The sequence below is a fragment of the Rhamphochromis longiceps genome, linkage group LG23 (genome assembly GCF_057381845.1).
Source record: "Rhamphochromis longiceps isolate RC_006_pf linkage group LG23, R_longiceps_female_GT1.1, whole genome shotgun sequence".
NCBI classification, from domain to species: domain Eukaryota; kingdom Metazoa; phylum Chordata; class Actinopteri; order Cichliformes; family Cichlidae; genus Rhamphochromis; species Rhamphochromis longiceps.
In genome coordinates, this window is record NC_140578.1 from 19,175,655 (window position 1) to 19,190,702 (window position 15,048).

Below are 15,048 nucleotides of genomic sequence, written 5' to 3' on the forward strand. Positions count from 1 at the left end.
AAAGACTCCAATTTTAAAACTTAACACCTTAACAGCAAAATTAAACAAATTGACATCCTAGTACAAAACAGTGGTTTTAGCCACTATAGCCATTTCCCTCATCGTGACAGCTGTATGTTGGGGGGTGGGGGTGGAGTGTCATTGTATCAATTCAGGCTTGGAGCTGTGGTGGGCATACAATATACAATGACCAAACTGTTATTGTTGAGACTTTAACAGAATTGACCAAGTTCTTCTTTAATAATCAATCTCTGGTTGCTGTTGTTGTCAAATTATGTGTTTTTTCATTAATGTTAATTTTTATAGAATGTTGGGTTGGTTTTTTTTTTTCAAGACAGTCAGTTTAGTTTGAGCTAGTTTCCACAATTGGTTTCCTTGTTGTCCCTTTTTTTAAAAAATTTTTATAATAAAGTTGAGGGTGGTATTTGTGAAGGGTGGAAGTTCAACACAGACATTACAATCCAAACTCAACACTTTATGTCATTTAGATATAATACTTACAAGAGTCACCAGAGTTGATGTTCAGCCAAACATTCATCCATGGCCCAGAGCAGTTCAAACGTCAGTGGCATTCAGGAAATGTGTTTTTTCACCCCTACCCTACTCCTAAACTTGAATTACTTATAAAACAAAAAGACAGTATTATAAACATGGGTGCGTAGTAGTCAGTAATAAATTGGATATTGCCACAAATTTGTATAACATTAAATAGTGATCAACTGAAAATTTTAACGGACTTATAGACACTTTCAAGCCAGAGTGAAATATGGGACTATTTAAGGTGACCTTAAATAAACGGGCACTGCTTGTAGTTATGCCAGTATTTTTACCTTTTGTGATATATTTATAATTTCTCTATTTGTTGTATTCAGAAGATTTACACTTTACAATTTTCCTTCAAAGTGGAGTTAATATTGACTTGAAGTTTTGTAATTCGCACATTTTTGTAAACCCCCGGATTTGAAGTTTAAAGTCTGCACTTTAATTTAACCTTAATTGTTTAATTTAAAATCTACTGTGGTGTTGTACAAAAGGAAAACTGCAAAAATGTGCCTTTGTCCAAAACATTATCAGCATAAATGTACCAGATGCTTATTGAGCTGACATTTTCTACCATTCAAAAAGACGACAATTGGGCATTTCCTCTTTATTAAATTTCATTTGATTTATACACATACACTCGACACTATATAGTATTGTTTCAGTATTGTTTCTTCTTTTTTTAAAGTCTTTAATTTTTTGGACAAAACATTCTGTTAGAATTACTATTTTTTTGTTTGATTTTAGTTAATTATAATAATTATAATAACTACGGATCAAGAAGGAAATAATGAAGTGAGGACCTTTGTTTAGACTTTCCTTCTATGCTACTTCTTTTGTTACTATAAAACATACATTACCAGTACTGTCTTTACCTACAGTAGAGTCAGTACTTTCTCTGCTGGTCTGACGTCATGTCATGTACTGCTCATGTCCATCATTGCTGCCGCTTGTGTCGTAACTAGAGACTGAGTTAACTGAGCTGAGTGTAGGCTCAAGGTCAAGTTTGATTTCCTTTTTGGTAACTGTGGTTTGGCATTAGATGTTGCATGCAACATAATCACTATGTGAAGGAAATGGAAAGTGCAGAGCACTTCTCTGTCAGTCCCATCAGAGCTGTGCTGCTTTGAGGCGATTCCATTTTATTTTGGATGCTGAAGCCGATCATGGTTCTCCTGTGGATGATCCTTTTGGTGGTTCTGCTCTGTACAGAGGCCGTGAACATAAAGGCCAAAGGGGAGCTGGGAACAAATGTCACTCTAACCTGTACCAACAGGAGTTCAGACATACACTGGTATATGGAGATCCACAGTCAGCTCAGAGGATGTATTGGCCGCAGTTTTTCTCCGACAGACTCTACTTACTGCTCTCCTGATTTTGAAACCAAATTTTTAATCTTGGGAAACAGACTCATAATAAAAAACTTCACAACAGAGGACTGCAGGCTTTACTTCTGTGGCAGGAAGAGAAATGGCAGCATTCATTTCATGGACACTTTTCACTTCGTGTCAAGTATGTATCTCAGTTTTGCTTGACCTTATCACGGTTTTAGGGATTTGTTTGGAAGTTTGAAGTTGTTTATCCTTTATTATTTGGTATTTTGTTTTGTTTGTTTGTTTGTTTTTTATTGCTGTGGATTATATTATTATTGTTGTTGCTGTTGTTTTGTTGCTGTGATAGGGTTACTGGGTACCTGGCTCTGGGTCCCACCCCGGAGCCAGGCCTGCCATGACCCACAGGACTGTTGGGCTGTTCTCCGGCTTGTAGCCTGTATGTATTTATATTTTTTTCTCTGGTTGACGACAAGGATGTATCCCTGAACCCTCAGGTTGACGAATGGGTCCTGAATGTTGTTTGTTTTCAGAAGGTGTGAAGGTGCTCATAAGTGCACACAGGACGAGGACATCCTAGGTTGCAGACTGATGATTGATTTTGCAATTTCATCATCAGATTTACAGCTGTGTGTTTTCTATACCTGCATAAAGAGAGGAGCTGAATTGTCATCCTCTTCTGTCATCAGGTGGTTGTGGTGGACAGGTCTGGCATGCTCTACTCACACAGAGTACACTGCAAGTGGGGCACTGCTAAGTTCAACTAAGGATGTAGTTGGGTGGTGTAATGAATAATTTCAACACTTCTTCAATTACATTAACAGGTAGAGTCTGGAGATGAGGGGGACTACTTGCACAACAAGCTCACTGAGATAGTTCGAACCTCCTCGGTGGGAGGGCCCATAGGGTGGATGATAATTACCCTGAATTCCATCCTAGATGTTGTAGCCCTGTCTTGGTTGACTTTCCTTTACAATGTCACATGAAGACAGTTCTTCTGGACTGGGGTTATGGGAAAGGAGAATTTATTAATTAGTCCAAACTTGGATTAAGGTTTTCGTATTGGTCATGGAACGCTCGACCAACCTGTTATCCTGTCACAGGCTGGGTCTCTGACTCGGCATTGAGAATTTTATTTTGTATTGTTGAGACTTTCATGTTAGGTTTGTGATTATAGTTTGTGTGTTATTCTTATTTAGGTTTTAGTTGAGGTTAAGGTTAGCCATTATTTATCATCTGTCTCCTTGTTTTTCTGTTTGGTTTCATTTCTTGTCTGTCAGGTGTTTCAGGTCTGGTAAGCTGGTGTTGTCGTGTCTAAGTCTCCATGCTTGCTGTTTTACTTTGAAGAGGTCTTGTGTTCTGTGTTCATTATTTTAGTTCCACTTTCTCCTCTGGTGTCATCATGTTAATTTGTGTCAGCTGTTTGCACATGTGTTTCCCTCCCCCTCATAATCACATCATCATATCTGTAACATGCAACTTCTTTCGGTGCTTTGCTACTGGAAACTGAATTTCCCGGAGGAACCCACCCGAGGGATTAATAAAGTTTCATCTAATCTAATCTAATCTAATCTAATCTAATCTAATCACCTTGTGTGTATTTAATCTGTGTGTTTCCATTTGTTCCTCATGACGTCGTCTGTGTATCTTCTCCTCATCATAGAACTCAGCCAGTTCAGAGTCGTCACAGTGTCTTAGTTGAGTTTCAAGTAGTAGTTTCACAGTCTATTTTTTTTTCGCTTTGATTAATGTTCCACGTATACCAGCCGAAATAAAGGCTCGCCTTTTGTTGGAGTTAATTCCGTCTGCTCGCCTGTGTCCGCACCTGGGTCCTCCAAACACACTCCCAACATATCCTCTCACGGATATTCAGGGTTCATGGGAATATACATGTCTTTTGTGACCCGGAGAAAACATTTTCCTTCAAGGACAGGTGATCCAAACCACTGTTGTTCACGGCTCCAGATTAATTCGCTGAGTTCGTCTGTGTTGTATCTGGGGGTGGAAGGTGGAAGACAAGCTCACTTGAGCCCCTAGAGCTGAACATAAAGCTTTTCATACATGTGATGCATGCTGGACAGTTACAAACCAGTGGTTTGTCGTGCTGAGCAATTGAGGTTAGAAAAATAGAAGGTAAGATGAAATAGAGATCCTTAGAAAACTGATCAGCAAAAGTAAGTATGAGTGTATTTCCAGTGGAATGACACAGAGATAGATCCAGAGTTGCTATATATGCGACCAAGGCTGGATAGGAATTGCTAGGGACTTTTGGGGCCTTAATAGCCAAGCTGGGAATAAGTGGGATGCCACATTATGGGCACAAATTGAACATAAAGAATATGTAGAAAATGAATATAAATATGAAATGAATAAGGGAGGGGGGCCACCAAAACACTTTTTGAGTCATGGAGGATCTTGTCTTTATTTTCCACAAAGAAAAAGACAGTGTTTATAGGGGAGGTAGATGGATGTGTGGATTATTCCTGCAGCTGGAGTTTGAGATATATTTCACTGTGAGAAATGAAGTGATCGCTGGTGATCGCTGCTGTGTCCATCACTTGTCTTCAGACAATTTGCCTTAAAGGTTTTATAAGTTTAACTTGACACTCATCCACATCATCATTGGTCACTTTACTCATTATCACGATGTTGCCATATTTTCATGGTCTTCCACTATCTCTGGTCTCTATATTACTACACCTGTGTGTGTGGCCCTTATCGTTTCAGTTTTTTGCAACAAAACTATTTTGTACATGGCAGTGTCTGTGCAAGTTTTAGAAACATTATTTGATCAGTTTGTCTACTGAAGCTGTTAAAAAAGCAAACCAAAAATAATATTTTCTATTTTAAAGAAATGACTATTTCTTTATCATCTACATTTTTGTCTAATATTTGAGGATAAACGTTTGGGACTTCAAGTGTAAACTGTATGTGTTTACTTTATCACAGTTTCAGCTTTTCATCATCAACTTTTAAATTTCATCTTTGTCCTTTTTCAGATGCCACTCTGTCTGACAACAACAACCCACAGAACAACTGCATCCCGAGTCAGTTCTTCATTATCATCATCTCTGTCTTTGTTGCCACTGTCATCATTCTAATAATGGGTCAGTGTATAGATTTTGTTGTCAATAACTTTGAAAGACTTTATGATCTTAACAAGAAATATCCACAGCCAGATCCTTCAAATTCAAACCAAACATAGTGATTTACTTATCATATATATATTTGTACCAATTCAAATATTTACCTTTACATATAAAAGACACCACACTTAGGTTTATTTTATTTTTAGAATTTGTCTTTTAACTTTCAGTTTAGTTTCAGTTAGTTTCCAGAGAGTTTTTGGTCTGTATAATTTTTATTGTTTGAAAATGTTCTGTCTTGTTTTTATATTGTAAATATATAAATAAGCTTTTGTTTTCAGTTATACAATTTCAGTTATACAATTCAGGGTTTTAGTTTGTCCATACTTCTGAAAAGATGTCCTTTAAGTTCTAGTTTTTATTTTAGTTCAAAATTTTCACTTTTATCTTTTTAGTTTAATATTCGTTGATGGTAATGAACTTTAATTTGCTGCTGATTGGATGCACAACACTGTTAGGAGTTTCACTTCTAGAGCAAAGCGTTTTCATTCATTAATCATAAGACTGCTTATGAAACTGTGAGTTTGGAGGTAAAGTGACTTAGAGATCTGTTGACAGGTGGGGTTTTCACACTGCTGTGCTTGAGGAAGAAAAACAGCAGCACACAGCTGGATGATCCGTCGAATCACATCTATGAGAATTCTATAACACTGTAGCTGAGCAGGTAAGCAAACCAATGCTGATTCTTCAGTTTAATTTTTAACTCAGTTTTATTCATATTATGCCAAATCACAACAACGGCTGCCTCAAGGCACTCATAATATTGTAATATAAAGCAGCGGTCCCCAACCTTTTTTGCGCCACGGACCAGTTTATGCCCGACAATATTTTCACAGACCAGCCTTTAAGGTGTCGTGGATAAATACAACAAAATAAAACTAGTACTGAAAAAAAAGAAGATTTATTCATAGCACACGTGAAAAGACCCAGGAAAACCGAGTTAACGATAAAAACGATAACAAAATAACGCTGAAAACCGATAAAAACCCTGAAAACCATACATTTCACACCCGAGCCTCAACTCTCGCGGCCGATACCAAACGACTCACAGACCGGTACCGGGGACTGCTGATATAAAGAACCTACATCATTACAAAAAACAGATAAAACTCAAAAAAATCATATGACCCCCTGTGAGGAAGCACTTATGCAACAGTAGGAAGGAAAAACTTCCTTTTAACAGGAAGAAACCTCAAACAGAACTAGGCTGTGGGAGGGGCAGCCATCTGCCATGGCCAGTTGGGGGTGAGGGGAGAAAGGAAGTAAACTGTGGGTGCTAATGCTGCAATATTGTTGCTGAAACTACTAGTTACTACCATGAGACCTGAATTAAGTATTGCACTTCATAAATGTTTTACAAAATACTAAAACTCTCTTAGAATCACGTGTAAACAACAACTTGTAAAAAGAAAGTAAAAACATTGGAAACTATGCTTCTTTTTTTCTTTTAATTTCAGAAACATAAATCTTCACTAACTGAACTGATATTATTTATATGGCATTATTGCTAAGTCTGCATTTATGTTCTGCTAATTCTACTTTCAGTCTGTGGTGTTGTGACTACTTATGGTCATATGGTCACAAATGGCAACAATTCTTAAAAGTGAGGCCGAGTCTTTCGTGGCTGTATTCCTTCTATTGACCAGCAGGAGGCGACTCCTCTGGTTGTTAAAAGATGTCAGATCACATAGACATCTCTGATAAAGTGATTTACTGCTCACTTAATCTTTGATAACAATAATCACTTTAAGGTGACAAGTTTCACGTTTTATTCGCATTTACAGGATAAATAAACATGTTTACAGTCTGCTCTAAAAAAACTGTTTTGATGTCTATAACTCCCCCCATAGCTGTACAGGACTCACCTCAGGCTTAGAGCTTGTAGTATTATTAGTGTTTGAACAGAATACATAACAGGACCCAAAACACAAATGTTGAGACTTCAAAACACGATTTCCAAATAACTTCTTTTAATAATCAATCTGCTGCTAATACTACAGAACACTGTCACTACCCACACTGCTTAAAAGTACCGCTACAGTATTACTACTTCCCTATACTGAGCAACTGTCTTGTCTTTCAGGATAAGAGGATCCAAATTATGGCGTAGATTTCCAGCTGAACCAACAAGACATCACCGAAAGATTTCTTTGCCTTTCATCAAACGTTGGGGATGGGATATATTGTTTTTCTCATCATTTATTATTGTTGCTGTCAGACTCATTTTAATTGGTTAATAATTGGTTTACATTAAACTAAAAACTGAAATATGTATATATTTTTGTTCTCTACAACACAAAGCTGACTAAGTCAGGATAAACATCATTAGAAAATACCTGTACAGTTATTATGTAAAACTTTAAACTTATGTAGATATAGATTTTTTTTGTGCTTTGTTTTTTTTTATTTGTTTGTTTTATCCTTTAATAAAACTTTAAGCTGTGCCGTGTTCTTGTTTTTTATTTTCAGAAGGAAGTACAGGAGAACGTCTGTGGTTTAAAATATTGAATTTGCTTCAGCAGTTGAACTTACAGGTGAAAAGCACTGGACCTCTGTGTGAAATCAGCCATCTGTCTTCACACAAAAGGATGAGCCTGGATTGGGCCGTACAGTTTTATACAACGTGACAGTCCTGCTGTCTCCCTGCGAGTCTTCTCTCCATTCACATTCATGTCCAACCTCGCCTCATATCCGCACCTTTTCCTGGAATAAGACAGAGAAGAGAAAACACCTCCCTGACTAGCCCTCATCATTAATCAGAATCAGAATCAGAATCAGAATATTATCCTACTGATTCTCTTTATTATCTAAGTTTGGGACATTCTGTCAGGACTCCCTTGGCCAAGAAAATATCATCCTGGCTGTTGACTAGTTATAATATGTAAGCATGTTGCAAAACCGTCTGCGCTACTGCATCACATCACAATAATTCAATTCAGTTATAGCACTGATGAAGCTTTTGACCCTCAAAAACACAGAGTGCGAACTCTTTAATGAGCACACAGGAATTTGTATATAAAAATAATAAAAACAGCTTTATGTAATAATTTTATTCCTAACAGCAGCAGTCATTTGAACATGTGAAGGGCATTTTGTACTGACAAACAGACTTTGAACAGTATTTGAAACTTAAAGGGATCATTTTGTTGCACTGGCACCTAGTTAAATTCAGCAATATTACCAGTAATTGTAGTAAAAAATATTGTAAATGGAGTAGTACCCCTGTAGTAGATGTAATAAAAGACTATGACTACTAGAGGTGACTATGTTAAGTTATAACCAGGATTATATGTAGTAGGAGCTGTAGTTTTCATAGCAGTAATGATTGCATAACGCAGAGTTGGATTTGTAATATCAGTCTCCCAAAAGGTTGATTCTATTCATCTGCTCATGTAGTACTTGATAGTACTACTACCACTATATGGGGGTGTGGTTCATGTTATATTAATGTTTCAGTACTTGAAGGTGACACTTTAATCACTGAAACACTGATACACTTTATAACTCACTTTATAACACACAATACACAACTAAACACACAACTTAGTTAGAAACAGGAAACAGTCAGGGCCCCAGCCAGGCTTGACAGGGGGCAATATATAGCAAAAGCCATTCAGTTTCCAAGCAAAGATCAGCTTCCACAAGCAAAAACAGCAGAGAAAATGAACATTGCCGCCCACAGTAGTGGAGGAGAGAAAACAATACACAAAATTGTCTGCATTGACTTACTGATCACAAACCAGTTTAAGTTCTATGGTTTCTTTCATTTAAAGTAAAACAGTGTTGTAATTGGTTTTGATGTGCATCACATTCAGCTGTGGGTCTTGGTTTGTGACATCATACTAACCCAAACTGTGGGCTGGATGTCAACATGTCCTATAAATTACTTGGTGTTTGAGGTTTCCTATCGCTGATCAGAGTCACCATTTAACTCATCAGAGCTGAGCTGCTTTCAGACGACTCCGTCTTGTTGTGGATGCTGAAGCTGATCATGGTTCTCCTGTGGATGATCCTGTTGGTGCTTCTGCTCTGTGCAGAGGCCGAGAACATGCCCGAGGTCAGAGACGAGCTGGGGACCAATGTCACTCTAACCTGCTCCAATCAGACATCAGACCCACACTGGTACATGGAGATCCACAATCAGTTCAGAGCATGTATCAACCGCAGATTTTCCTCAGCAGACTCTACCTACTGCTCTCCTGATTTTGAAACCAAATTTTTAATCCTGGGAAACAAACTCGTGATTAAAAACTTGACAGCAGAGGACTGCAGGCTTTACTTCTGTGCCATCAAGAGAGGAGGCAGCATTCAGTTTGTGGAGACTTTTCGCCTTGTCTCAGGTAAGAACCACAGTTTATTTAACTTTATTGTTGTAGGATTAGTTATTCTTCAGGCCTATGATCCATTAGCAGTAAAGCATATTTTGAAAAGACTGATTGCATCTCAAACTTGGTGCAGAGGTGACACATGGATAATAGATAAAATGTCTACATTTGGATCATTTTTGTTAGTTGTGCCTATGTGAGGTGGTGGTTTGTGGCAGCACTTATTTTTTGCAAAGGAAACCATAGGGTGCATGTAGAAACAGCTCCCTGCTCGGATTGGCCACGTCAAAAACAAAAATGCCCACTCCCCCTTTCGTACTATCAAAGTGACAGACTCATTGTCTCTTTGTACCATCAAAATATCTTGAACTTAAAACCAATGCATTGGGGAAAAATTGTGGTTAAAGTGAACATCCACCTGGTTTTATAGATGTCTCAGTCATCGATGCTGCCTGTGGGTCTTCTCAGTTTAGCTAACATCAGGCTGCAGATGTGTTATCACCAGAAGTTTCACTCTGTTCACTCCAATATATTGAAACCAGACAGTCTCTTCCAGAGGAGTGCACAGCTTGAGAGTAGCATCTCAGGTCCGGTTTATGTGGCCACATCTTTGTCTCTGCACTTACTCTAGAAAAAGGGAGCTGAACGGCAGGTGCAGCCGTGGGATTTTGGCCTCTTTGGTTATACCCATATTAAAAGGCTTTGGACAGAAAATATGTAAGACCACAATCTGTCTGAGTTTGTATCTGAAAGGTGACATCATCTAGTTTCTAAAAGAATAACCAAACTCTTAGTGCATTGCAAATGGAAGATATTTTCCTTTACCAGCCTATGACACATTCTCACAAGTTTATGTTTCATCTGTTGTGGTTTCACAAAGGACATTGTCACCCACTGCTTCGTATCAGTTCTGTTTCCAGGAATAAATTATCTTAACTTTCTTTATGTTTCCATTTGGGGATGTAAATTGGGTACATGTGAATCTAAGACTAATTATACTGCTTTCTTTAAAGAGGTAACTGAGACCTAATGAATGTTAAGCAGTTAAAATAAAAGGTAAGTGAAAATTCGATTCAAACAGCTGCCTTACCTTTTCTGCTCTAAATTTCTGTAAGGTGGCCTGAGTATACACATTTATCTCTCAATTGGGTGGATTTAAAATGTACAATTTGCTAAAATGCATTTGCCTCATTTTAATGCATTTTTTTAAATTAAGTTACAGTCTAAAGTCTCCATTGCCATTGTTTTTTTTAAGCATTCAGTATATTGAAATTATCTGAAACAAATCTTAATGATATCAACAAAGGAATAGACCGGCTGAGATGTAATGATCACAGATCATTTCTTGAGATTATGATGAAATTCAGTGACAGATGAAGTTAACTTTACTGAAGTGAAGTGGGTGGATCTAGATGTGTGCATTTAGGGTTATGACTGAAGTGGGCGCCAATGGGTTGTGGAGAATACGGCTGTAAAATGAGAGAGTGGAAAATACATTAATGGAATATATGCTGCATCTTCACACATTCCAGGCTGCAGGTATTTACCACAACTGCAGATGTAGTAAATACACAGCAGCAAGAGTACTGCAGGAAATAGTCTGTTTTCCTATTGTGAGGTAAAGTGTGCAGACCGGTCTTGTAGGCAGTTATTCTTTCTTCTTTCCTTCTGAGGTTAGGAAGGCCATAGTAGCAGGTAAGTGTCAGGGTTGCAAATGCAGGACCCAAATGCCAGACTCTTTCAATGAAAGCAGTGCGTTTATTTACAGTGCAAAAACAAAACACATGAGCTGTCTTCTGGGCGTGCTCCAAGTTAGTACGTGTCCCTGAATCCCGTGCAGTTTCTCCCCCAATGACGTTGGTCCGTTTCTCCGCTCTGTCTCTCTGTTTCCTTGTGCTTGCTCATCCTTCCGTTTTCCCACACAACGATCCAACGTCAAAGAGAGCTCAGCCACTCTCCTAAGTAGCTCCCTCCAGACGAGGCTGACCAGCTGAGGAGTGTGTCATTATCCTCCTCAGGTGTGGCAGTCTCCTGGCCTCTTGGCCAGCACTCACCAGGCCTCACAGTGCCTGTAAACCGGCCTACCGGAAACAAATACACCTACACACACATACCCCTGCAAGCAGCGGGCAAGCACAAAACAAAACACATGAGCTGAGTAAGCCTAACCCAGACCCAGGATGACCTGCGAGGATCGCCAGCCCAAAAAAACCCCGTGATCTCTGGGTACACAGACCCAGGCCCATGACATTAAGTCTATGCAACTTTACACCTGAAGGATCCAGTCAGTCAAACACAGTATTAACCCAAATTGCACAGTACTGTCTGGAGATGGAAAAAGTTTCACTTCCTGTCAGGCTTGAGGTGTTTGTGGGTACAACACCCAAGTCATCATTTTCAGAAAGAAGTGTAGAGCTCTTGTCGGTCAACACCACAGTCTCTGTGCAAAGGTGCAGAATGGAACCAAGACACAGCATGTCTCTAACAGACGCTACTTACTGCTCTTCTGATTTTGAAATCATGTTTTCAATCACAGGAAACAAACTCAAACTTCACAGCAGAAAACTGCAGGCTTGACTTCTGTTGTAGAAAAAGAAAAAAGGTATTTTGTTGCGACTTTCTCCCTCGTCTGTGTCTCCAAAACATTAAAAGAAAAAGCTTATTTGACTGAACCTAATGTTCAGGCTTTTTGATTATTTCTAGCAAATTGTTTTTATCTTGTTTTTATGTCCGGCCTCTTATTGTCTGTTGCACTAGCAAGTGCTAAAGTGAACATATGAGGAAATTAACTCATGTAGTAAGTTTCACAGGTCAAAATTGCTTTCTTTTTTGTATGTTATAAAGACTGTCCATTTTAAAGTTACTGTGTACTGGCTCTAAACACACCTCGAGATAAAGTGGTGATATGCACTGGAGTCCACCATATGACAGAAAAAGTAAGTAACGAGTTTATCAGGTGATAGTTTATCATTTCTGTTCTGTTTGAGATCTTGGTGTGTTGTTTAGATGTCACTTTTTATTTTGTTTTTTCCTTTTCACGTTCACATTGCTAATGTTCTGCAGAACACGTGGATAGGTTTGGGAATGATAGGTTAGATTAAATCATAACCCTTTACAAGATTTACTCTATGCAATGAAAACTGACACTTACCCAGTACATTTAAATAGGACACAGAGAGTTCTTTTACTAGTATCTATATGTGATCTGAGAATCAGAAATGTCTAATTTTTCCAATAAATCTAATGAATACAAAAGCAAACCTTGTGGTTGTCTCTGACACCAGGATCTTTGTTGATCGACTGTGTTTTTCACTGGCCTCTTTGGTAAGATTAGTTTCAGAGGTTTCCACTTCACCATGAGTTACTTTGCCCATTATTACTTTAAGCTGCCATATTTCATTGACCTTCTCAGTCTCTGGTCCCCATATCACTGATAAAAAAGTCTCTTCCAGTGTCTACGGCTGTTCACTAACTCACTGTTTTGTGTCTTTTTAATGGCATTTTTATATTGTTAAGCACTTTTTGCAGCATTGTCTGTCTGGAAATGTGCTGAATAAATACATTTGACCTTGACCTTAAACGTTCAGGTTGCTTCACAGAAACTTTCTACGTCTTGTTTTCAGTGTCTACAAATCTTGTCAGTTTCACATAGTATTTCAATCTGGAGAGATTATTAGAAAGAATCTGGCGATTGTGGCTCAAGAATTGGGCGTTCGTCTTGTAATCGGAAGGTTGCCGTTTCGAGCGCCGGCTCCGACAGTCTTGGTCGTTGTGTCCTTGGGCAAGACACTTCACCCGTTGCCTACTGGTGGTGGTCAGAGGGCCCGGTGGCACCAGTGTCTGGCAGCCTCGCCTCTGTCAGTGCGCCCCAGGGCGGCTGTGGCTATCACCAGTGTGTGAATGTGTGTGTGAATGGGTGGTTGATTGTGTATAGTGTAAAGCGCTTTGGGGTCCTTAGGACCAAGTAAAGCGCTATACAAAATACAGACCATTTACAGACCAAAGAATAAAGAAGATTTACTGATGAACAGAATTTTGATAGTTATTTGGCGGTTAGACTCCGACGGCTCATCTCAGTGCAATAGAACCCCAGCTGTGAAAAGGATTAGACTGCGACCTAATCTTTGAAAAGTTTGTTGGAAATGTGAACAACTGGGTTTTACTACAGTACTTTGCAACAGTAAAAAAAAACCCTTGATGACTTGTAAACATAAATTTAAAATGTATTAATGTAATCTTTTTTCACATACTTTTTCCAGATGTCATTCTGCCTTCCAGCAACCTACAGAACCACTGCAGACTGAGTCAGCTCATCATACCTCTTTCAGTTAATGCTGCCATAATTCTAGTATTTGGTGAGTTAGTTACGGTAAATAAGTTTAACTGGGCCATACTTGGTCCACAAACAGCTTCTGTCACACAGCCAATATTCACCAGAGCCAAAACATATTGTAACTCCTGTGGAAGCCAAGATGGTAGCATGAGTAGATCTTAAAGGTTAGAGATATTTCAAAAACAACAGTATAGTGTTGGACACACTTAACTTGAGACAAGATTGATGTTTCCCTTTCTGAATTAACTCTTGTAAGATATTTTTTGCAGCTGTACACAGAAACTAGTTTATCATCAGCATAAAGTTGGATCTCTGCATCATGAACAGTTCACTTCAGCGCTGTTCAGAGTTTAAAGATCAGATTTGTTCATTCGTCACGAGACGTCTTGTACTAATGTGAGTCTGAAGGTAAAGTGACCCAGTGATCTGTTGGCAGGGATTGTTTTTGTAACGCTGTCTTTGAAGAGGAAAGGCTGCAGCAACCAGGGGGATAATGTTTCAGTTCAAATCTCTGATGAATCAGAGGTGGTTCAGGCTCCGGTAAGCAATTGCTGCTATTACTAAGAAATGAAATGGAACTGTGAGTGCTAATCTTACAAACTTGGAACATTTTGTTTTTGTTTTGTTTACTTTTGTTAACATTTTTTTTTCATTAGTATATTCCCTTATTCCTGATTTCCTGTGCTTGTCTGTGCTGGTTCCTGAGATTACTACCTTGTTGTACTAATTCCTTCTGTTCTTTTCCAGCCAAGGGTGATCTACTCCCAACCCGAATGATGCCACCGAAAAAAATAAAATAAATTAATAGTCTTTACTGTAATAGGCTTTTTTAAGACGACTTTGTCTTGTTCTGGATCCTGAAGCTGATCGCGGTTTTTCTGTGGATCATGTTGGCGGTTCTGCTCTGCGCAGATGCAGAGAACATGACTGATATTAAAGGAGAGCTGAGGAGAGATTTCACTTTAACCTGATCCAGTGGGGCTTCAGATAGTGTTGAACCTAAAACCAACACTTGTGGAAACTTACAGACTTTTCTCCTAGTGTTTTACTTTAGTGTTTACTTCAACAACAACGTCAACATGTTTCCGCCACAGTTTTTCTTCAGACTCTATCTACTGCTTTTCAAATTTTGCAACCAACTTGTCAACCTTGGAAAACAGACTTGTCACTTTAGATTTCAGAGTAGAGGACTACGGGCTTTACTTGTGTGACAGGAAAATAAATTATATAATGCATTTTGTGGACATTTTCTGACCAATATCAAGTAAGTACCAAAGGTTTTTGTTTATTTATTTATTTTGACTGTGTGGTGTCTCTCAAAGTTGAAGAGATGTTGTTTACTGATCCATTGTTGTCAGATTCTCTTTGAAAAT

General features: G+C 38.5%; 1 protein-coding gene across 1 annotated transcript; it reads left to right on the plus strand.

Annotated features, from left to right (window-relative positions):
* The first annotated feature begins 1,691 nt into the window (after nucleotides 1–1,691).
* LOC146641748 (uncharacterized) lies at nucleotides 1,692–7,313 on the plus strand. Its single transcript, XM_085397591.1, has 4 exons — nucleotides 1,692–2,052; nucleotides 4,871–4,978; nucleotides 5,576–5,681; nucleotides 7,101–7,313. Exons 1-3 carry the CDS (start codon nucleotides 1,692–1,694, stop codon nucleotides 5,671–5,673), a joined length of 567 nt encoding a protein of 188 aa, XP_085253717.1. The 3' UTR covers nucleotides 5,674–5,681; nucleotides 7,101–7,313.
* The last annotated feature ends 7,735 nt before the right edge of the window (nucleotides 7,314–15,048 follow it).